Source organism: Aptenodytes patagonicus, chromosome Z (genome assembly GCF_965638725.1).
Source record: "Aptenodytes patagonicus chromosome Z, bAptPat1.pri.cur, whole genome shotgun sequence".
Lineage (NCBI taxonomy): Eukaryota > Metazoa > Chordata > Aves > Sphenisciformes > Spheniscidae > Aptenodytes > Aptenodytes patagonicus.
The window spans coordinates 55,152,437-55,178,237 of NC_134982.1; the positions used below are offsets into that span (position 1 = coordinate 55,152,437).

The 25,801-nt window shown below is 39.1% G+C and overlaps 1 protein-coding gene across 3 annotated transcripts in view; it reads right to left on the minus strand.

The window, feature by feature from the left end:
- Window positions 1-1,903: 1,903 nt before the first annotated feature.
- The window catches only part of RAD23B (RAD23 nucleotide excision repair protein B), a 48,196-nt gene continuing 24,298 nt past the window's right edge, over window positions 1,904-25,801 (minus strand). For all 3 annotated transcript variants that reach the window (XM_076363052.1, XM_076363053.1, XM_076363051.1), the window contains 8 exons: window positions 23,013-23,092; window positions 20,642-20,886; window positions 17,069-17,124; window positions 13,062-13,189; window positions 8,213-8,336; window positions 6,703-6,830; window positions 6,121-6,297; window positions 1,904-4,258 (listed from right to left, as the gene is read on the minus strand). In XM_076363052.1, the coding sequence (XP_076219167.1) occupies window positions 4,145-4,258; window positions 6,121-6,297; window positions 6,703-6,830; window positions 8,213-8,336; window positions 13,062-13,189; window positions 17,069-17,124; window positions 20,642-20,886; window positions 23,013-23,092 (1,052 nt within the window). In that variant the 3' untranslated portion in view covers window positions 1,904-4,144. The remainder of the gene's footprint in view (window positions 4,259-6,120; window positions 6,298-6,702; window positions 6,831-8,212; window positions 8,337-13,061; window positions 13,190-17,068; window positions 17,125-20,641; window positions 20,887-23,012; window positions 23,093-25,801) is intronic.

Sequence of the window (25,801 nt, forward strand, 5' to 3'; positions counted from 1 at the left end):
AAGCAAAAGGAACTTTGCATTCTAGGTCTCTAGGCACAGCTGCATAGGTATACACAACACGAAACCTTCACTTAAGTACTATTTTTAGCACTAGACTTTCAGCAAAATGAAAGCATATAGCAGATACTGTTTTGTAAGAGTTCACTGAGGAAAATGCCAAAGCAAAGGGATGAAGTGGGGATAAGTATCTTCAGAGTCTACCACTATTTTTCCAGACTACTACTATTACTGAAGAATATGCATGTGTCTTTATTAATTTCATTGCAGTCTGGACAGGAAATGCCACAGATGCTAGTGTCTTCACAAAATGTGCTTTGATTAGAATTGAAGTTAAACTGTGTGTTATTAATATTTATTTTTCATGCCTAGCCAATAAGTATTTCTCACTATCAGCAAGGAGGAAAGAAGTTGAGTGCTAGCGAGAACCAAAAAGGTTCATGTCTTTTTCCCTCGCAGGTCGTACATTTTATAAGGAAATATATCAATACAGCACTGGCACTTGACAATTCAAAGCCAGCAGCATCAGCTACAGCCTGCAGCCGTGAACTCCAACCATCAGCAATGCTGATCAGTCATGTATTTTGTGGTAATTTAATAATTAAATTATTCCCATACATCATTTCATCACAGGTGGAATAAGCCTATTTTTCTGGATAGTTTGGTGAAGTCACAAAATTTTATAATTTGTGGCTTCATAACCATAAGCTGAAGTTTCAAAATAATGTTTTTCAAAAGACTGTGTTGAACACTTTGTTGGCATCCCAAACCAGGCAAGGAAGAAGAACTGAGAAGGTTACTGACAAAGATGTTCTCTCTTCACTCCCACCTTATTGTCTCCATTGAATTATATAGTATTTCCAAGTGCAGAAACTCTAGGTTAGCTTTCTGCACAGGCAGAGCTGGCCTTGAAAGAATTCAGCAAAAAAATTTAAACATTAACATGCCTGCCTCCAAATCTCTGTAAAACCAATTGAAACAGCCAATGAAACCACAGGTGACAGATCTGCTTACATTATTTGAGGACTTGGCTTTGTGTCTCCCAGTTTCATTCATTCATGTGTATTCTTGAAGTAAAGCTCAATCCGACACTTCAAAATCAGAGCCACAGTTTGAATTCATGAGTGATTAACTCACGTTCCTAAAAAGTTCTCTTAGTGTGGTAAGAATAAAGCATATCATCAATCCAATCTCTTGGGTTTTACCTAGATTCATAAAAGGATTCTGGACAAGGTTAACGCACCATAGCATTAAAATGCAGCTGTATAGAGAACATAAGAATAGACAACTATAGAATTAATATGACTTCAGAGTAATTTTTTTAATCCCAATTAAAAGTGCATCATGAATAGTTTTTCACTAAGCAGATACTTAGAAGTTTTACAACAAAGGTAAGGACTCCACTACCAAAACTTAGGAAGAAATACTTGATTTTCTTAGCTACTGTTCACAAAGCCCTGAGGAGACTGCTCCCCAAATCCCTAAGAGATCTGCATCAAACAAGCTGAAAAGCACTCTGTGCAGACAATTTCTGGTAGTACTTGGTAGAAAACGAGGCACGGCATACCTAGGCAACTTAGGCAGCTTGTTCAGGTCACACTTACCTTCTCAACACCGTATGAGTTCCATATATTCTTCCCTTTTGGCAGCAACTACAAAGAGATACATGATTCTTCCTGGAAAGTATCCCACTATTGAACAGACAACAATTTTTGCTAGCATGTAAGATCAGACACCTGTTGTTCATCAGAAGTCATATAAACACTGTTCCACTGCTGAAAAATGGGAACGGAATTACTAGGTAAGGCTTCAACCACAGCAGCTATAAACACCTCAGTCACTCAACATAGAAAGTTACAAATGTCCAAAGCTACTAGCTTTTTTAGAAAGACCAAACTCAACAGTCTTTAATTCAAAAACATTTATATAAGTAAACATTTCGGAATCAAAATTGGAGGGAGTAGACTGAAACACCTACAGACATTCTTGCTTTACTCTCCATCCTCCTAGAGAAGGAATGGTTATTCCCAATAGCGGTTTGATCAGTACAGAAGACTCCCACATACTAAAAGCTTTTGTCTTAGTTAGGTATTAGCTATGTAGTGAAGTACATTCAAGAAGTCCTTGTATCAATTTGGCATTTTTCAAGTACCTGGCAGCTGGTTCTTTTACAGGTAACAAATAGCCCCTTTTTGCCTGCAGAGTGTTAAATCAAAATCCACCTCTTCCAGTCCATAAACATACTGAGAATCCTATTTAGCTGAAGTCTACTGGCTGACTTGGGTATTAACGTTAACTTCTCTAAAATGAAAGCATTATGAAAGACTTATTTTCTATTTAGTGGTATCACACCTTCTACTGATAGATTTGGCTTGTGCTAGTGATCACTTAGACATTACACACGTATTTTGAAAGAATAAAATCTGAATAATTAAGATACACGCTGTCTGGAAAAACATCACAGATGTCTAAGGATAGAAAGAAAAAGTAAAAGGCTTTAATACATTTCACTATTTTGTGCAGATAATTATTTAACAGACTATGGCCAACCAATGAAGAAACAAAATACAAATACAAACATTTCAGTCTTTCTCACTCTTTTCTCAAGACACTTGACTTGTACTTTGAGCTTAAGTAGTAGGTAAGTAGTTAATCCACTGATACACAACCTAAGCAGAAAATAATTTTTCAGTTGTACCACTAAATCATTAATATCATTAGTGGTACAACAGCTCAGTGCTGTACCACTAATATTTTCTTGGTTACTGTAGAGATAAATTTGTAATCCAGGTAATTCGAGTACAACAGTAAAAACTCAAAACATCCCCAAGCTGTGTTCAGGAAACATTGCGTATAATAGCTTTAGATTAAATCAGAATTTGTTTTCATTGCTAGCATTGCAATGATGGGCAAAAATCGTCTCTAAAAGTCAATGTACATTAAAAGGAAGATTGTTACATTCTGTGATGACTAAACAAAATAAATGACAAGTAGGTACCAAGAAGTAAGATTCAAAACTCTATAACCAGAGCTTATTTTCAATAGAAAGGTAGGAGTGCAGATTCTTTTGGGTTGGAATAACTTGATTGTTTGCTTGATATCTCAAGTTATGAACTTCTCTTCCTCATAAAGTGAATAAATCCAAAAAAGTTCTCACTGAACAGAAATATCTCGATCATTACAATCTACTCAAGAGCAACAGAACGCCAATATCTTCAGATGTTTACAGCTGTACTGTAAAGGTAGGAAGGTGAAATTTGGTTTCATGAAGTCTCATTGCAGTGGACAAAAATGAAGCTTGCATTTTGTTTGCTGGCAGAAAAAGAATATTCAATTTACAAAAACGCATATAACAAAACCAAACATGCAATCTATTGCTTTTAAAACTTTTACTGCAACATAACATTGAAGTGAACACTAATTAGGTATCTATCATTTTTCCCAAAAAGAAAAGATGTAAACAGGATCATAATTTTACCTGTATGTATACAGCTTCTCAGATCATTTGAGGGGGGCAAAGGAGGGGGTAGTGTTTCTCAATGATCAAGAGACTTTTAACTGAAATGGGTTTTCATTTGGGAAAAAAAAAAAGCCAACATTGTTTTAATCCAGCATTAACAAAATACTGTGCTTCTTGCACTACTTTACCACATCTGAAAAAGCAAAATAACTACCCATATTCTGGCATTTATGTTTACATTGCTCAGATTGTTTAGATTTCACAAAGCTGCTATCCAGTGTTGCCATGAAATACAGATTGTAGAATCTAGGTAGCACATGCTACTTCCAATACCAATACTAAGTAGAAAGGAACATGAAGCAGGGCATTACACTACATTTCTGGAGCTAGTACAGTAAGAGTGAAAACCTAGAAAAAGTTAACCTACAGTTTATAGAAGGAACTAATTATCTGCAGAAGCTGATTTTTGGTTGTATATTATTTTACACTGTGTGATTTTCTGCATCTGCTAATTTAAAGCAGACATACTTGCTGCTTTCTTTGCTTTGTTTCCTATATTGTCTTCTCCCCCCATCCCCATATACCATACACCAAGCATTATGAATATAAGCCCAAGTATCCCAGACAATCCAGTGAACAAAGTTAGTGTAACGCACTGGTGTGAGGTGTGAAATAAAAAAAAGTCTCTCAATCTTCATCAAAGTTCTGTTGTAGAAGAAAGTTGGCAGCCAAGTTTTCATTCTTCTCACAAGCAAAATACGCTTGTATCACAAGTCCTTCAGGAAATCCTAATGCCTTTAACTGAAGAAAAGAAACACATTTAGAAAGTACATTTTGTACATTAAGCTTCTTTGTATGTCTAGTATCTTGAGATGCCACTTAAGCAATTACTGCCTTCTTGAAACAAACATTGCTGCCTAGCTCAATACAGCCTGTAGCCAGCAAAGAGTAAGAAGGTGATGCCTCTGTCTTTACTAAACAGAATTCTCACTTGAAAAAGTAATCTGAGTGAGTCCAATGAAGCACCGTAAAACACGTCACTTTTCTTTCACTGCTACAGTAAGTCACTAAACCAGACTTGGGTCACTGTAATGTCAGGAAGTAATGGCACATTGCACTGATGCAGAAAAAAACCTTCAAACTATGCCCATTTTAAACTATTAATTATACAATTAATAGTTAACAGGATTTTTAACAAAAGTTGCCTGGAACAAAAGCTCCCAGCCTGTGATCACTAGTAAGTAGCCCAACACATCACATTAAGCCATACTTCCAATTGTTCCAACTGGACTTTCACTTTTTAAAAAGTTGACTACACATTGCAGCCATGAGAAGTAACTTGAAAGCAATCTGTTTTTCAGAAGTCAAGGAACTAATTAATGTCTGGGACACAATGACAACAGGGGGTGAGAATACTAGAGAAGAGCTTATTACTGTGCCAAGGGAAATGGGTTTAGCCTGCACTTAAAAGACATTCAGCAAACCAATCTTTGTTTTAGCAAAAGGCAAGTACATACAACCACTCGGAGATTTTCTTAAAATCCTCACAGCACCTGCAAGGCATTTTACATACAGGGCAGATCAAATCTCGGCAAGAAACTATGTCCTATTATCTCTTATCAATCATTCTTATTAATTTCGTACTTACAAACAGCATGAATGTGTCAGCTGTAATACTAGGACACGTAAATTTTGAGGTGTCTCTTTCATGGAAAGGGGAAGAAGCATACAGGTCTTTGTTGGGTTTTGGAACAGGTTGTAGAGGTAATGCTCTACTGCATAAAATGGTTTTAAAAGGAAATGCAGCAGACTAGAGAGGATGATCTGTGAAGTAGTACATGGACAAACAGTTTTATTAGACTAATTTTATTAATTGTCAATTTCCTTGAGATCTAGAGAATTGACATATATATTAAAATTGTTCTTTTCTGATGATCCTTACATAACCTTTTGCTTTGCCAGTTGAAAAACACTGTCTTTGATATATAAAAACACTACCACAGTATGACATAAGTATTTGCAATTTGTTCTAAGAAAAATCTCAGAGGCATTGCCATCTATGCAAATCCATATTTAGTCAGTGCTACACACAGTATTTATGAATGCAATATACCGCCCCCAAGTATATTTTTATAGGCACGTTTACCTGTATTTTTAGAAAACTACAGTTAACTAATTCTCATGGATAGACAAATAACTGGGTTAAGTAGTGACTTCAACTAATCTACTTAACTATGAGAGCTCTTACTATCCAAGTACTTTGCAAACAGTGCTCATGCAGACACACCTTTGTACCTGGAAACCTATCACAGCACACTCTAGAACTACAGTACCATCTGAGGCTTTTGCAAGAGGAATTACTGCCTGAGTTCCCACTCCTGAGGGAAACCCGTTCAATCATCAATTATTACAGACGGCCTCTGATCACTTAAAAGGCTCTGCATCTTCTCAGTAAGACAGATTCAAAAGATTTTAGACTCAATTGGTATAAAGCAAGAAGAATGTGATTTGAAACAAGACTACAACAGCTATGAAACATCAAATATAAAATATCAAAAATGATGCAGAACTACTGAGCATAAGTTAAGGCATGTATTAAGCATGCACCAGAGTCAGCACCCTACAGCAACAGCCAAGCAACATTTCAAAGAAGAAAGGCTCACCCTTTCTATAGCTTCTTTTTCTTGAGGTGTTACTTGAATGTAGTTCATATGACCATTTCCAGCTTCTGCTACTCCTCCAGTGCTGGCACCATCATCACTGCCACTTAAACCTTGGCGGGACTCTAGAACTGGCTCATTCAACATATGAATAAAATGTTCCTGGTGTTGGCTTATTTGCTGTGATGCATAGGAGAATAAAATAAATATATTGAAATAAAGCATGTTTAAGCCTGCCAACAGGCAAGTAAGAATATTTATTTTCAGTGAATTAAGTAGTCAAAAGAATGTGTACAAAGTGCATAGAGAAAAATGATTAAATCTAACCGTAAGAAATGCAATTTCATGTTTCAGTTCAATTGCACTGACCCTTCCCTCTTCCTGATGACCTTTGCACGTCCTATAAAGAGACTAAGACTAATTTCTAATGTCATAGAAAATATGTTCTGTACAACAACTGCTGAAAAGCCAACAATAGAATGTTGTAACTGCTATTAACACACTATCCCAGTTAACATCAACATATCCCTTTCTTGTAAAGCTCAATCAAAATTAGCAACATTATTTTGTTGTTTTAAGATTCACCTGCAGTAGCTGAGGGTTTTCCCGTCCAATCTGCTGTAGCAATGCCGGTAACAGAGAAGGATTTTGCTGAATAATTTGTCTCATCTGCTGGAACTGAGGCTGATTTCGTAAAAACTCAAGCGGATGTCCTGAAAAATCAATGAGAACATGTTTTTTAAAAAGCTACCAGGATTCTTAATAAAATACATACCTACACTATAACTGTAGATAGAAGCAGGACATGAAAGCAGACAACGCACCCCTCACTGAAGAACAGAAGAGCTTGCTTCCTCACACTAACTTACTATAGCTTTAAGCAAGAATTCTTTATACTAAGGTTAAACAATGCATTTTCTTTTCACCCAGCCTTCTCTTAAGATCCAACAGCCTTCTGTCCTTGATCTCCAGCACTTTTCTCTTTGTCTCATCTCTGAGTAACCTTATTCAGAGGTATCTTACCCAGCCTACTGTCTTGTCTCTATGCCTACAAAAGAGTTCTCTACCTCCTGCAATAGGTCAGTTCTGTCCTCAAGTGAATTTTGCCTTCCCATATAGAATCATAGAATCATTAAGGTTGGAAAAGACCTCTAAGATCATCGAGTCCAACCGTCAACCCAACACCACCATGCCCACTAAACCATGTCCCTAAGCACCTCATCTACACGTCTTTTAAACACCTCCAGGGATGGTGATTCAACCACTTCCCTGGGCAGCCTGTTCCAATGTTTAACCACTCTTTCAGTAAAGAAATTTTAGAATATATATAAGATAAGAAAATGTATCCTATACTGTTAGGTACTGCCTTGAACACAGCAGTGTCTAAAGTGCTCTGAAATATCCCATTCCCCCCATTCCTTCTTTATGGATGATGTCACATGTGCCTGTCGCAGCTACCTGTATGTTTAACACTCTGGCCTCTATCAAGGCTTATATCTTGAACACCATCTCTGCCACAGTCTAAGACAGATCTTTCCTACTCCTTGGTTATGCTCCTTTCATGTATTTATTTCCCTTTAAGACAAAGTTCTCTTCAGCAGGCACCAACCATTCTGTCCATGCGCTGCACTGCTGCGTAAGGAGTCCTAGGCCATGGATAGGTCTCTCAGGTACTACACCTCATGGCCTTATGGCAGGTTTCTCCCTTGCTATTCCAACTTCCAAGCGGTAAATGCATTAGTATAGTCACAGTCAACAGTGCATTGTTAGCCACAGAAGTAGGAAGCCAGAGTTTAAATGAGAGAAAACATAACCCCCTCCACATTGGTGGTCTTACATTTAAATCCAGAATACTGAACCAAAGGAACTGTGCAAGTTCACAGCATTTTTAGAAACTTCATGCTTTATTCCAGATATATCCACATACAGCAAGCCATTTGTTCCAAGCAAGTACCGTACTTGGAATTTCCATGTTACAGCTCTTATCCAATTCACTTTGATCAGTTCACAAGCACCAGGAACTTAAAATTCACTGAAGCAGAGAATGCTCAAGTGCATGTGTTTATCACATCCTCTCAAATATATCCTTTCTTACCTCCTAATGAACTAGCAGTCGTAGGTATAGTTGCTACTGCTGCTGCAACTGCTGAAGACTGAGAGGCACCAGTGCTTGCTGCTTGAGGGGGTTCAGCCACAGCCTGATTATCTCCAGGTATACCCTAAAGCCACAGTTCACATAATTACCTACAGAATGCTAAAAGATATTTGTTTTACTGCATGTATTATTAAGTTTTCAGAACGAAGGAAAAAACATTAATACTTTCACTGCAAATATAAAGCAAGATGCTGTGATAGGTATGCATTTACAACTGGAAGAGAATACTGTGAAAAGAGTAATTTATTTTTTGACAAGAAAAATATGTGGTTTGTATAGCGAGGTAGTAAAGCATGCACTGCATCAGTTTAAAATACATTTTACTCCATAAAAAAATACTTGCTCTGAATCCTGTTCTAAGATATTTGATATGAGTGAAAGTTAAACTAAATATACTGTTACAATATGTTACAGTGTTATGCAAATAAAGTTACATTACAGCAATAGAATTTTAGTACACATTGCTAACAGTGAGATTATAGATGCGATACAATCTGGCAAGAAATTAAGAAGACATATAAGAACATGGCTCTTTGGACCTCTTTCCTTAACGCAACAGCGTGACAACTGTCATTTACTGTATGTTAGATATGTGACAAGTCTCTTAAGTGTGAAGAGGCCTCTATGTTTTCAAATTTTAGCAGTTAAAAAAAAACAGTTAACTTGCATTTTGTTTATTTTCCATGTGCAAACAACTTTATATAGGAACTAATTGCTCAGGGGGATGAAACTGGCAAATCTAAAAAAGAACAATTATAGTAAATTAGAATGTGGGTTATACAACCAAGACAAACCTTACTCTATTACCTTTCTCCTGCATGGGAATCCTTCAAACTTCCCACCCTAACCATGCTCCTCCACTGTCACTTAAGTCCTGCACCAAATCTGTCCTTTCGATCCTCCTCCCTGAAGCCTAGAAACTTGGGCAGCTTGGCATGAGACAGACACCAACAAAGATTCCTATATGACTACAAGCCCTGGTGGTACAGACAAGGGACGCTGCCCAACAGGAACCCAAAAGAGGCAGACTCCACAGAGCACGAAAACTCCTGATACACACAGAGTAATGGTGGGGGAGCTATGTTAAACCCAACCCCAGATGGGCAAGGCTATACAAGATCCTCTACCTCACAACACTAATTTTCCAGGGCATTAAAAGATTCCGTTTTTCTACTGTCTTCCAGCGTATTCAATCCAGGTAAGTCTGAGAAGGCAGCAGCACTGGTATAACTGAATATATTTCACCCATCTCAAATGAAGAAGGCACCCTTCAGTTTGGGAACCACAAAACATAAGGAACAGAGTGGGTGGAAATAATCATAGAACTTCAGCGTAACCAGACAATGAAGGTTTGGCAAACCTACCATAGGAATCACTGGAAGGTAATGTAGATTAAAAATCCTGCTATAACGTGTTCTTCACATGATACGCTCATCACTATAGCTGAACAAAAAGGACAAATACACAGCTAATATAAAGGCCACATCTAGAAAGGGAGAACCGGACAGTGCTCCAGGCAAAACTTTGCCTCACTTGTGAGATAAGCAGCACATCAATGCATAAACCACCTAATCATCAAGTCCATGTTTAAGCCACTCAGAGGAATAAATGCAAGTTTTCCCTGTCACACGCTTCATTACCATTATACAGCTTGGTGAGCTTGCGACACATCCCTCTCTCCACAGAGGGGGAAGAAAATTCCATTCATGACCTAATTCTGAGGTAATTCTCTCGTACCAGTGTCTTACAGAGCACTGCTTAAATACCTTTTCCCATCAAATCAGTCATTTCTGGGAATCTAAGTATAATGTAGGAACTTGGGTTAATCTTATCAAATTACTGGTTGATTTCACCTATTCACAGGTTTATGTTGTCATTGCAATCTGTGCCCAGATCAAACCTTAAGTGTGCTCTTGAATGGAAGCACTATGGAAACTAGTCCAACCAAATTTACTTAGAGATGATTTGTCATCTTGAACATCAACTTAACTGTTAAATACAAGCTTCAAGTATCACTCTCCAAATAACCAAGACTGCGTACAATTGTAATCAGACAAGACTAGTGAGGTGTATGCACCTTGTTCATACAGCTATCCAACAGAATAAAGCATGATATCAATTCACATACAACTAATTTTGAATGTAAACATTGCTTGGACAGCAAAAAGGCCATTTTTGCCTTACGGTGGGGATTAAACGTTTACTGTTTAATTGAGCACCAGAGCAGTTTTTAACTGACATTGTTCTCCACAGGGTAATAATCACATCAGGCCCAGCCCAAGGAATGTACACATTTAGAACAGAACAGTTCCAGTTGGAAGGGAACTACAATGATCATCTAGTCCAACTGCCTGACCACTCCAGGGCTGACCAAAAGTTAAAGTGTGTTATTATGGGCATTGTCCAAATGCCTCAAACACTGACAGGCATGGGGCATCAACTGCCTCTCTAGGAAGCCTGTTCAGTGTTTGACCACCCTCTTGGTAAAGAAATGTTTCCTAAAAATTTCCAAACTAAGAAGCTGCAACCAATGGTCTGGTTGTTGGAGGAAAGACAGGACTCCTTCCTAATTTAGGGTTAAGAAATCCTTGGGTCAAAAAGAGATCTGAATCTAAATGCCTCCAAAGATGAGGCGGGGGCACAGGAAAAGAAACAGGGTCTTTTGGAATTGAGACTTCCTTCCATGACCACAGCTCAAGGACTTAGGATCCTCAGCCGTGAAGCCATGAAAATGGAACAGCTTGTCATCTGAACCATGGACAACAAGTGGAATCTTCAGGGCTCCTTTAAGGAACAGCTACGCTTTAAGCATAGACACTCTCTTGACATTTTCTTTCCAACACTTTACAGGTACCTTTGGTGTACTGATTCTTTAAACCTGGACAGTGGTCTATACTTACAGCTCTCAACATCCTAATCCTACCCTGCAGATTACATAAAAGATAACACTGATGATGGTTTGCAGGCAGGTAGAGGGTCAAAGAACAGTGTCATCAATGGACCAGTATAAACTAAAGAGAAGCTTTTTTGATGCAGCAGGATGGTAAGGAACATGTTTAGACCCCAGCAGATGAATAGTTAGAAAGACCATCTGCAGCAACAGGATTCTTCTAGAAGGACAAGTCAAGTCTGCCAGCTAATATGGTCTCTAAGAGCAAGATTGTTCCTCCCCATTCCCTTTTCCAGCAGGAAGAAGAGGAAGAACAAAGAAAAGATATTCTCAGTAAGGGGTAACATGAAACAGAAAGGGACCAGCTTATTATATGGGACCAGAAGGACCCATTTTAAACACAGGGCCTACCGAAGGAGTAGAAATGAACTGCTCAGGCCAGTCAGACTTTATCTATTTGGCAGATGTGCCATGTGTTGAACTCCATCATAGGGATGCTCTATTGCTATTTAGGACTTCCTGAACAGAAATAAGCTAAAGCAGGGAAATACCAGACTGAGTGTACAAGCACTGCACACTGTACATGACTGGCACATGCACAGCAAGCCCAGCACTTCCAGGAGGCATTGGATTTATGGTATATGTACAGACTAAATGAACAGTAAAATCAACATTTTTAAGGCATGAAAAACAAATGTTTGAGATTCCAGACATTTGAGGTTCCAGACTTATGGCAGATAGTTGGGAGCTACTGCATTCGCTGTCAGGGCAAGACAGTATTTATCACCTTTCGTTGGCCTAATACTAGATGAGAACTGAACTTTTCACATTCATGTACTTAAAACATTTGTTGTCTGTTTAAAAAATGCAGGTTACAAAGTCTTGGGATCATTAATCTAAGTAGCAAGCACGCCAGTTACTTGTAGTTATAACTACTGAAGAAAAACTTCATAAACAAAAGGAAAGTTTTATAACTGGAGGTAAAGATGTCAGTTTTCTTATCAATCTATCAGAAATTCAATCCACATATATTTTGCAAGGACTGGTTCACGATATCTGGCCTCAAGATTTTAATAAAGTTCAGATTTGGAAGAAGGAAAAACCACATCAGGGAAAAAATGGTACGCTAGAGTGAAAACTAAACACACCAGCAATAGCGATGACGCAACAAGCTCCCAGACCAGATTCTCTGGTGGTTACAATTCACCTGTCAGATCCAGGTATACTCCAAAAAGCTCCTAAAACAACTCACAAGATTTCCATTAAAGTGAAGCTATTCTTCTATTTCCTCTCACATCAATTAAGTTCATTTCACCCTTCAAACTGTATTTATCAATTAAGAAATTGTTTCTTCTCCAAAACACTGCTTAAATTAAAACACCAGTTAAATTAAGCACACTTCAAAAAACTCTCAAACCTTTCTGTTTGGAAAATGTGTTATTAAGAACACTGTGCATTATTAGTAAAAACAATAAACCGGAACTTAAAAAAAATGCCTTTGTGATGTTATAGACACTCATACAAAAATAGAGCTAATGCTGTCACTAAGATGTGACACAAATTCATTCCTTGAGCCAGCCATTGGCAGTTAAAACTATCACTGTAACTGGACATACTTTATATACATATCCATACAAATCAACAAAGAATAAAAGCAAAGAAGTGATAGAGGTAGTTAGGGATGACTTCAGTATTTCTTATAACACATTATGAACCTCAAAATCCGAATCTCAGCCTTCCAGATGCTCTGCTTAGAGATGTTGTTCCTCTATAAACATGTATTACTCTCACTGATTGGATAATATTCAAAATAACAAATAAATCAAAGGTAAAATTATTCTTTAGTGAGGACAAAATAAAAAGAGAAAGAACAAGGTGTAGGTAAAATAAACTGCTCACCATTAAAAGGTATTCCACCGCTCTGTCAGGATTGTTGAAGCTGGCCCTCAGCGCTGCGATTACTTGCTCTCGTTCATAGCCCATTGACATGATCTCAGTCACCATATTCTCATAGGACTGACCTGTCACTAGAAGTAACATGACCACCATTTTAAGGGAATAAGGCAAAAAAAACACAAAAAAGTTTCAATGGATAAATTTCCTTTCTACCTAAATTTGAGTTGTTCATTGAAGAGTAAAGAATAGCTCATATTAAACTTGTCATGGTTCTGTTGCTTTAACTCCAAATATATTCTGGTGGTTTCATTATGCATTTGATTGAAATAGTAGAGGGTAACGAACACAATGCAAACTTCTATTGAATAAAGCAGCACTTGTGATACTTCTATACTCATAATTGAAATAATATTCCCTCTCTATGCTTTCATCTAAGGTCAAGGGCATCCTCACAGCTAATATTCAATTCCTGATGTAATCAAGAAGTCTCCTGCAGTGTAAGTTTGGAAATGAAACTTCCCAGGCAGAAATCTCCCTGTCAAACTGTTAGCCATTGAGGTTTTTCCAAATAAAGACTTTAGGCTATGCTATGGTTAGATAGATGACAAATAGTCATGACCAAGTTACAACTGTATATTGCTACATGCTGGTGATGATGATCAAAGTCATTTAATCAACTTAACACGGACCAACTCAAGTCAGGCAGAAGACAAAGTTTTATCTAGGAAAGTCACTCAAGACCTCAATGAGGGTTCAGGAGAACAAGTTATTTCATTCAATTAATGTATATTTGACTAGACATCCATCAGATCAAATCCCCCACCTCTTACAGCGTATATGGACTAAAACTGGCCCGCACCTGCAGCCATCAAGACAAAAGGGTACACATGCTACCTATGGAGCAATTTAAGGACAACTGATCACTACACTAATGGTATCATAGGGAAAATTATTCTCTCTTTTCATAACCCATTTTATTTCCCTTCCTTAAAAGCAGGCAGCAGGTTTAACAATTCAAAAGAATAACTGTTCTATTATAAATTGTACTTGAGCAACATCTTAAAGGTTATCTTCCCATGCAAAACCAGAAAAAAACCCCAACCAAACCTCGACATTAAAATACCATCTCCTTCCTTGGATAAAGGTATTCCTGATCTCAGTGGAACCCTACTACCGATTCTGTAACACTAGCAAGCTAGTGGCAGGAGAGTTAAATAATTAACAGTCACCATAAAAAACAACAGATTAAAAAAAGTAGAGGAAACAAATACTGCTAGAGCTACTCTGTTAAGACAAGTAAGTCACAATTAAAAGAAACAAAGAAAATAACAAGTTTTATTCCCTTAGGGAGAAGGATTTTAACTCAAGCCAACATGAACACAACCAGGTTGCTTGATTTTTAAAGAATGCTTCCAAATAATCAGTGGATGTACGACTGAGGGCAATATACTCAAGAACAAATAATGAAACAGCTCTAGCCCAAGGATACTTGTGCATTATCCATAAAGATAAATAATGGATTTACAACCCTTGACTAATTTGAGTATTTATTGTTCAGACTTCAAAATAATAGTGCCAACCTGAGTTTAAGGAATGGTAAGTTCATGTCTTCATATACAACTACAAGTTCAATCTTTTTACATCTACCTTCATTTTTTCAAAGACATAAAAAAAAAGAATCACCTAAACGCCACTCTAAAGATACATATTTCTGTACATATCTTCAGAGAAGCAAAAAAGCCAAGCCAACAATTGTCCCAACACAGTGATTTTGCTAAACTTACTGCTCATGTTCTTTCCTACACAGCACTAGTTTACCCTTGCTATTGTTAACAAACTAGTCAAAGTAAACAGCAGACAGAACACCTTTTGATCTAATTAGTTACTACTTAAACATTTCTGTAGTGCTCTTTCAATATAAGCTAGGTAGAGACTAGAACAGTATGAGAGATTTGGTACAGAAAAAAAAGATGCCAGAAGGTTGACTTGCTCTGGACTGGCTGCTACATAAGCCACAATTAAAAGCCAAAGAACGAAACAGAACTACTGCGAATTTAGGCACAGGTACTCCATATACAGTCTGCTTACAAACAAGTCGTGCAAAAGGAAGACCAAGAATAATAATTCAGGAATTGCACACCAGCAATGTCATAATATGGAGTCAGGCCTATCTCTACATAGTGCTACTGGGAATATTTGTGAGGTCAATGCTGAACTCATTCTGCTCTTTCCTTTTGTCTTTCAAATAACATTTTAAAGCTGGATTAACTTTCAAAACCAGTTCATCACACTCCCCACAATAATTCTTGTCCCATGCCCTAAAGAAAGCTTAGGCTGCTCCAATGAAAGATATGGTTGCACAGGAACTGTGAGACGTGCAGACTTCATGTAGCACACAAAGCCACATCGGCTTTCAGTCAGCGTTATCTAACTGAAAACTAAAACAATTCAGTAGAAACCAATCCCTGTTTTTAAAGCAAAGTCAATTATCTTCAGACAATGTAATTGAGAAGCCACAGTAAGAAGATGCCTAGGATCCTGCTTAGGATGTAAAAACATGCTACATGAATTTGTGCAAGCAAATTCCTTTTAAGATAGCTTCTAAAGAAAAAGAACCACAGAGTTCATGCCTATTGCCTTTGAAAATTTTTTGGCATCTAACCCTTGCAGTATGCTTACCCAGGAAATTACACTCAATGCCTGTTATTTCCAAATGGTTAGGGACACGTGGATTTACTGTATCAGATACCAATCAAAGAGCTTTCATATAAAATGGATAGTGAGGTGATGCTCTTCTGCTACACTGAAAAATTAATTTTTTTTCAATTCTAAAGATAACTGAATCAAGACCACCAGCTTAATTAAACTTGTTGGTCATTATTGTTAACATCAGTATTTGTGATGACCACATCTTGGCCACTAAGGTATAATGAATGGTTAATGAAGCCTGCAGCACTTTTGGTAGCAGCAGTCACGTTAGAAATTTAACAGAACTCGACTGGTTGTCTCCTACAGTATCTATCAGCTATTTCAGCTCATACATTTCTTCAGCCTAGAACCGTATGTCATAACGTAAGACCTAAGCTGCAGTTAGACAGACTAAACCTGGTGGCTACCACCAATACACGTAAAACATTACTACTGCTCCTAAATCACCTTGTGTTGTTTAATCACAACACCTGCCTCTAACATATCCATATACCCCTACACAAAAATGTAAGTGAAACTCTTTAATTGGTTTAACTTTTTGTACCAAGTTGCAGCTTAATGTTTACAGAGATAAGACAAAATAAAAAACCCACCTCCCCCTTATTTCTGTGCCTTAATTTACTACACTCTAAAAAAAAAATAAAAATCCCCTTCAAAAAATTTAAGTAGGAGTAAGGAGTTGTGGGTTTGCCTAGTAATTTCCTAGCTACCAGAATCAGCATAAATGAGGGGCAGAACTTCCCATTGTTTTTACCCTGTTTATTCCACTGAGAAACAAAGACATTTAAACTGTCAAAAGAAAAGAGAACTGACTATAAGTATATGGAGGCATTCATTCCTCAAACCAGATAGCAGCAGATTTGGTGAATTTATCTAATCTAAATGTGTCAAAAGACAGTACTGTCAAAGCTGGAACAAATGAATAATAAAGGCAGCCATTTTATCAGACCTGCACACTGGGAAGCAAAGGTGAAAAGAAAAGTGTATACATATTTACATCCAGTCTTCTGTTCAAGCCACTTCAAACTGAATAGTTAGAAGACAAATTAAGGCAAACGGGGAAAAAACAGGAATGATAAGGATCTTCCTTTTACACAATAAAAATATATGAAGTGAAATATTCTTCAGTAAAGAAGTTCTTGATCCTGGTGCTCAGATACCAACTTCAGGTCTTAGAGAAGAGTACTTTGATTATAACTTTAACAATGACAGATACAGAAGAGAATGTCAACATCTGCTAATCCGTCATTTGTTTCTGCTGCACCGAAATAATGTCTACATTAAAAAAACACTCCACTTACCAAGTGCACTTATAGCATCCTCAAAAAGATTTGATCGAGATGTATCACCTGTTGTACTGTAAGATGAAGACAAGTGCAATGGTAATTACAAAACTTTGGAAAACTTCCTGTTTTTCAAAAAAAGCAGCAGCAGCTGTAACTCTAATAGCCCATTTTGTTTCTAAAAAACCAACAAAGCTTTCTAAAGAGCTCTCTTTTGGTCTTATAGTGAGACCAGATTTTACAAACTTACAATGCTACCATTTTTAACACAAGGCCAACCTTCCCCCCTACCCCCCAATAGTTTGGCTCTTGCCCATCTGCTCAGGGATTAGCCATCTGCTTGCTTGAATGCTTTAAAGGGTGGGAGAACAAGGTGGATTTTCAAAAGCACACAGCAGTCTCACGAACTGCTTCCCCATAAGTCACTGGTTTGACCTCAATGAGGACCCAAGGAGGTCAGTGGCAAGCACTTACTAAAATCTCAATATCCTACTTTCCCAGGAATATAAACTGCTAACATTTGCAGTTACTCCATCTCAAGTTGTCAAAGCTGTTAAATTACAGGATTAAAGGGTCACCTCCATGAACACCAAGGAACACAGAGGCACACTACCAGGCAGAGGAACCCCAGTTAACTCAGTCAGAGCCAAGAGTGCCCCTTTCCTGGCTCCTCCCAGGGCTGCAACTTAAAGCATCAGCCCCTTGGTCTCGGGGTGACACCCCTGATGGGTCAACAGGAGAGGCTCCCCAGGTCTCTTTACAGATCAAGGACATTACTGCCTACAGGGTGGTGCAACTCACCATGGGGTGCCAGGAAAAAGCATTTGGGGATTGTGCAAGACTTATTATGGGATATCTAGAGGAAGAACCAAAGGCAGGGAAAGGGAAGCATCAAGGCACCCTGCGGATGAAAAGCATGGGTAAAGAGAGTGAAAAGAGGAGAAAAAGGGCCAGTAAACAGCACTTGCCTGGTCATGCCCTGCACCTAATCACCAGTCCACCCTGCCTTCTAATTAAATTCCATTTCTAACTATTTTTCATGCTGGGGGGGTCTCTCTAGTCTACATGCATGTGTGTGTATGGAAGTCTTAAGTGCCCACAACTGGACAGGGAACCATGAGTCACAGGGATCCACACATCTGTGGAGCCAGCAACTGCAGAGACTGCAGAGTGTATGCACTGTGGAAGTCTCAGTGCCAGCAACTGGAGAAAGGGCCACAGGGGTCCATGTGCCTGAGGTGTTGGCAACTGAAGAGACTAGAGTGTATGCATATTCTGTGTGGATCCATACGCTGGCATGTGTGTAATCACCAGCAAGCATCAAGCTTGACTACAGCGAGTAGGGTAAGACGCTTGAGAGCCAGATATTGAATGGCTGTAAGTCAGAGTCAGCTGCTGGAGAGACCGGAGGGTCTGAGAGAGGAGCTGCTGGAGAGACTGTAACGCCCGAGGGTCAGCTACTGGTAAGGTCATAGGCCTCAACCAGCTAGTGGAGAGACCTGTTCGTGTGTCCATGAATGAGGCAACTGGGAGACCAGGGGATCTGGAGACTAGCTACCAGGTTCACTGCATGTCTACAGCCAGTTCCTAGATGGATCCTCTGCGTGTGCATGTGTGTGTACGCGTGCAAAGAGAATCTGAGTATCAGCAACTGGAGCAGGGTTGCAGGGCTCAGGCAGTCACATGCCCAGGTACCAAAAACTTGGGAGACGGCGAGATCTAGGGGCCAGCTATCAGAATAGACTGTCTAAGGCCAGCTTAGACTTTGTATGTTTGTACATACGTATTTTGCACTAGTGGGCTTTGCCCTGAGTAGCCAGAGGGGAACAGGATGCGACTGCTGGTGTTGTATGGTTGCATGAGTGCAACCTATGTGTTGACCTATGCAGCCAGCCATATATATAGGTGTATACATATTGTGTGTATGTACTGGAAATACATGTTCAATCTGGATACTTGATAGACCTGGGGACATGGAGCTGCAGCAGCCTCGCATCTATCAGGCTACCAGAGTCGGCAACTCCTATCAGCAACTGAAAGATCATCAGATTAATCTGAAACAGTTTTCAGAAGGTGCCACTAAAAAAAAAATCTAACAAGGCATTTACAGAGATGCATTTTTTTATGTAAGAAAAAATCTGTTGCAACAAGAATGCTTCACTAGTATTTATCACTAGTAAGATTTACAACTAAAAAAGATCAAAGGCAAAACAGGACACCAGCTTGCCTGGCCATGTCTCAATAAATCTTCACCAGCCTTAGTAATTTAACTTCTAAAGCAAATCAGAAACAAGCAGTACTCACTGAAATCAAGGCAGGTGGTAACTGCAACGTATTTGTTAAATTATTTTCTTGCTTCCTGTTAAGTATGTACACTGAGGCTCGCTTACTGCAGTTTTACAACACTGCAATCTGTACATGGAAAACCTGGAAAGCACTGTCTCAGTATCAAAGATTAGACTAAATCTTTGAACCTAATGGACAAACTGAGCAGCAAAAAACCCCACCCATTAACATTTAAAAAATTCTAAGTTATTTGACTGATAAATGAAGCTTCATTTGTATTCCATTTTAAAAAGATGTCCATTTCTCAGAATCGCAAAATTAAATCATCAATTAGGGTATTTAGTGCAAGAAATTTGTGATGACATTTTCAAGATATTAGGCAATTCTAAGTTTTGTTTCCTTACCATCAAATCAGTATTTGATGGTGTCTAAGTACAACCACTTCAAAAATTAATGTCTTGTGCACCAGTATTCACATAAATAACACACAAATAATTGAAAACCAGTGTATGAAAAATGAAGACTTGATGCTACTCAGCACTTCAAGGGCCATTAAATTACAGTTAACAACATTTTTGTCCCATGCAATACTTAAGCAACTTAAAGTGAGCAAAAAAAGGCCACAGTATACAACAGGGATGAAACCTCTAACTTCCATTTGATTTTCCTAAATGTAGAGAATTGAGGTTAAAAGCTATCCCAACTCCCACAACTATCTGCAGATGGACCAAGGAGCATTCAGAATAAATAAGCTTGTAGCTTTAAGACATTACATGATTAAGAGCAATACTATATCCTACATTTTGGAAGAAAAAGTTCTTTCCAGAAATTAAGAGACTCTTAGAGCAATAAAGAACTTACGGTTAAAATCTAACCAACATGATTCAAAACACAATCAGAGGTCTATGAACAGGACAGGACACATCCCTCTGAAGTCTTTAAGAGCTTTGTGAACAGTAGATCCCCACGCAGGTGAATATCCTCAGTCTGAAAAGAAACTTGTGCCACAGTAACTCTGAAATGCCTAACGAGAGCACAAGTCCTGTGTCATTTAACTCTCCACTGCACAGGTTTAGTCCCAAGACCACACTTCCCACAGGAGAAGGTTTAAGTGGGGAGGGGCACTTCTTACCATCAGTATGTTATACTTGAGCCAGAGACTGAAGTTACAGTTAAGAAAGAAGAAAAATTATGTAGAACAGAGAAAAAGATTGGACTAACACTGTAATGGAAAAGTCAACTTAAAATCAAAACTAGAAGCAACAGAAATGGACAGGGAAGCCATTTTTGGAGGCTTATTCATACCTGTCAGTTGATGATGGGCTGACAGCAGCTGGTGCCTCAGGTGGTTTTTCTGCTGGCTTCTCTTCTTTAGGAGCGCTCACAGGTGCAGATTCACAAGCAACTGCATCTGCTGCTGGTGGTGGAGGGACAGGAGCTGGCACAGGGGCGGCAGCAGGGATTGGTGCAGTGACTGGTGGGGGAGCTGCAGTTGTCGAGCTAATAGTGGTAGTAGCATTTGACTGCTGAGTTGCTCCAGCTGCTTTGGGCTATAGGAGAACAACAGAATTCAGGCACAGCACAAAGCTCCTAAACCCATGCTTTCTATAGTCAACACATTAAGTTCTGTTAAAACCATTTGTGTTTGACATTGCCGCCTCAACATCAAGCATACCATTAAAATATTGCAAGACATTAAATCTATAGTGCCTTTTATTGTGTTTAAGCAGGCAACTGATAGTGTCACTAAAGTACTTACTTAGACACCTAAGCAGCCACACTATTTGAGTATGAAGTGAAATGCAAAGATAAGATCTAAATATTTATAGACCACAATACTCTAAACGTGACAACAATCTTGTGTTTTACAAAAGTGCATTTTTCAGAAGAAACTAAAACAGTTGTCAAAAGACAGCTGACAAGCATAACAAGCATAAGGTTTTCTCACCACTCAAATTTGGAAAAAAGTGATACAGACAGAAATCACATTTCATTATGAATGCTATTTTCTGGACAATGAGACGCTAAAAAATTTAAACTTAACTGCAACAAGTTTTACTTATGTACTCTTTACATTCAAAGCACTACATAAATAACTTTTCACATACTTGAGTTCTGTAGCGAGCACCAAAAATCCAGCAGAATCAAGGACTACCAAATCTACAGCAACAAATTTAGAGTGGGTAACACTTGCCTATAATTGTGATTTAATCTTCACATCTCTATTGGAAACATCAATTTTGCTTGGACACAGTATTAATCCCATTATATAGGAATTACACTGTTCAGACTGCATGTAACTTCCAGCTAAAGTACGGAATTACATTTTTGAAAGCTGTATCACTGTAGTCCCTTACCTACGAATATCCTTAAGGATTGTCAAGGCTGACCACCATCTCTGCCTTACCAAGAGAAATAGCTGAACTTTAACAAAACACAACTACTTGTTGAAGGTGAATCACTTTCAGACAATGTTTGCTTAAACTAGGAAAAATATATTTCGTCCTTTTGTCTGAAAGGAAAGGAGAGCTTGAGAATGAATAGCTTCCAACGTGATGGGCACAATAAAGAACATTTTAAAAAGCATTCAAAGAAAAACACTGAAACACGTCTAAGCATCAGACAAAGTTAGTGGTTGTGCTTAAGTGACAGGGCATGTCTTACCCAGAAAAGAATCAAGGAAAAGGAAACTGAGCTTCAAGATTTCGCAAAAAGAACATAACACTGAAGAAATGCCCAACTCTGAAACACGGGTCCTTTAATATCAGAAGGTATTGCCTTTAGCAGTTCTTCATGGAGGTCTGTGTTTCTTCTGCTATAAGCAAAATGAAAGCAGTACTCCGAAATCCTATCTGCGCATGTTTTTTTGTACTGGTAAATGCCTCTTCTCCAGGCAAACCACTGACTAGAACACTGTTTGTTCAGGAAGACAGCAGTAAGTTATGTTCAAACAGAGAATCTAATGAGCTAATACCAGATAGAAGTGAAGGGCAACTGAATATAGGTTTTCTTTGTCAGAAGGAGGACCTCTAACTCCAAAATGAACTTCGTATCTCAAGACAGAGATGAAGCCAGTTTTATTGAGATCCCAAGGGTCTGGAATGCCTAGAAAATCAGTGGCTTGATTCCTGGAAGCAATCTGGCAACTGGTTAAGAGGAGACATACTTCAAATACATGTCACAGTCATTCCTCTTAATTTGCCATTGCAGTCATTCAAATCTCACAGGTTTGTTGATCGGCATATGTATCCTTTCTCTACTGGTTTAAGCTGTTGAGCTTGACAAAAGAAACAGCCATGAGTTTTGAAAAGCAACATGGCAAGACTGGAAGAGTTCTGTACAGAGGATTTAGTAACAAACTATCTAGGTTCCCTTCTTCATTTTAATAATATCACTGGAAAAATAACACCGGGAGACAAGAAAGAAGAAACAGTAAAATCGGCCACTGGCAAATTTTTTCTTTGATGTAAACATTCATCACAGAACACCACCAACAAACTAGGACTGTGAAGCAGTATTTTGTATCTATTCGCACAAGCATTTATTTTTACTGTTGACCAAAACTTTCACATGATCAAATTCCACTGGTTTTAAGGATAGGCATATACAATCACTCATCACAACGAAAAAAAGAATGAAATTAATCTTATTTCCTTTTCAAAAAAGGACTACTCACTTTTGTCACCATAACCACCACAAAGTTCTTCTCATCTATTTTGTATTCTTTAAGAGCAGTATCATCATTAAGGATTTTACCTGGCAAATTGAATGGATACAAATTAAGAAGTTATTTAACAGATCATTAGATGACCTCGGGATTCCCTCATATAAACACAATTCCAAAAAAAAAAAACCCCACAAAACCATGTTTTATGCAGATTTATAAACATTAATAACCCTACAAAAAGTGTTCTGGCTATTAAGCTTTGGCAGTAGAGCTACAAGTAATTTTCCTCCTATGATGTCCACATTACTGGTCACCTTGAAGGCTGTTGCCGTAAGTGTTGAAGATGCTTCAAATCATTTAAAACGGAAGCGTTAAATCTACAGAAAGGTTTATCAGACCTTTAACACAGATACAAGTAATGTAGAGGAAAGGCTTTAGCATACAGTAAGCTTAACTGAGTAACTTATGCCTGCTTACACACCCTAGACACAGTAAGAAAATGCCTTCCCGCTTATCTTCTGTTTGCCCTTCAGATGTAGTAAACTATCTACAGTTCCCTGCCACAGACTAAGTTTATCTGCATTAGATTAAAGTTTGTGACTTTGCAACTTTAACAATTTGTTCTTAAAAGAAGGGTAAAGCATTAGAAAAAGCTAGAACCATTCCATATTGTCCTGGTTTCGGCAGGGATAGAGTTAATTTCCTTCCCAGTACCTGGTACAGTGCTGTGTTTTGGATTTAGGATGAGAACAAAGTTGATAACGCACCGATGTTTTAGTTGTTGCTAGGCAGTGCTTACACTAGCCAAGGACTTTTTAGTTTTCCATGCTCTACCGACTGAGAAGGCTGGAGGTGCACAAGAAGCTGGGAGGGGGCACAGCCAAACTGGCCAAAGGGACATTCCATACCATGTGACGTCATGCTCAGTACATAAACTGGGGAAAGCTGGCCGGGGGGGCCGCTGCTCGGGGACTGGCTGGGCATTGGTTGGCAGGTGGTGAGCAATTGTACTGTGCATCACTTGTTTTGTGTATTATTATTATTATCATCATATTATTATCATTTTATTTCAATTATTAAACTGTTTTTATCTCAACCCACGAGTTTTTCTCACTTGTGCTCTTCCAATTCTCTCCCCCATCCCACCGGGTGGGGGGGAGTGAGCAAGCGGCTGCATGGTGCTCAGTTGCTGACTGAGGTTAAACCACGACACTCCTTTTTGGCGCCCAACGTGGGGCTCGAAGGGTTTGAGATAATAACAGATTAACCGGAGTGTATTAAGGAACTTATATCTGTTAATAGTTGTGGGTCACAATGTTGGTTTCTCTGTTCTCGATATTGATTTGTATAATCTGCATCGCGCTCTTTTTCCTGCTGTACATGTTAAAGATTGGTGTTGGGTTTTGCAGTTTGCTGTGGTCTGCAGTGAATAGTGATGTCTCGCTTGTGAGGTTTGTTTTTAGAACATTGACCTTGACGTTAGTGTGGTATGTAAGTTTCGCAATGAAGCCGTTACTGTACCACGGATACCATTTCGTGGGGACAACTAGCAATTGCAGTAACTTTTCTGAGAGTTTTTTTACGGAGGAAATACAGAATGGCAGTGTCACTACCTTCTTCTATGATGTTTCCTCCTTCATTACAGTCTGATCGTAAACCCTCTTTATCAAGTGACCCGAAAGAAGAACGAGTTCAAATGGGGCCCTGAGCAACGACAAGCCTTTGAACAAATTAAACGGGAGATAGTTCATGCAGCAGCCCTGGGGCCAGTCCAGGCAGGACAAGATGTAAAAAATGTGCTCTACACCGCAGCCGGGGAGAACGGCCCTACCTGGAGCCTCTGGCAGAAAGCACCAGGGGAGACTCGAGGTCGACCCCTAGGGTTTTGGAGTTGGGGATACAGAGGATCCGAGGCCCGCTATACTCCAACTGAAAAAGAGATATTGGCAGCATATGAAGGGGTTCGAGCTGCTTTGGAAGTGATCGGCACTGAAGCACAGCTCCTCCTGGCACCCCGACTGCCGGTGCTAGGCTGGATGTTCAGAGGGAGGGTCCCATGTACACATCATGCAACTGATGCTACATGGAGTAAGTGGGTTGCACTAATCACACAACGGGCTCGAATAGGAAACCCCAGTCGCCCAGGAATCCTGGAAGTGATCATGGATTGGCCAGAGGGCAAAGATTTTGGAATATCGCCAGAGGAGGAGGTGACGCGTGCTGAGGAGGCCCCAATGTATAATGAACTACCAGAAAATGAGAAGCAATATGCCCTGTTCACTGATGGGTCCTGTCATCCTGTGGGAAAGCATCGGAGGTGGAAAGCTGCTGTATGGAGTCCTATGCGACAAGTTGTAGAAACTGCTGAAGGAGAAGGTGAATCGAGCCAATTTGCAGAAGTAAAGGCCGTCCAGCTGGCTTTAGACATTGCTGACCGAGAAAAGCGGCCAGTGCTCTATCTCTATACAGACTCATGGATGGTGGCAAATGCCCTGTGGGGGTGGTTGCAGCAATGGAAGCAGAGCAACTGGCAGTGCAGAGGCAAACCCATCTGGGCTGCCGCATTGTGGCAAGATGTTGCTGCCCGGATGGAGAACCTGGTTGTAAAAGCCCGTCACGTAGATGCTCACGTACCTAAGAGTCGGGCCACTGAAGAACATCAAAACAACCAGCAGGTGGATCAGGCTGCTAAGATTGAAGTGGCTCAGGTGGATCTGGACTGGCAACATAAGGGTGAATTATTTATAGCTCGGTGGGCCCATGACACCTCAGGTCACCAAGGAAGAGATGCAACATAC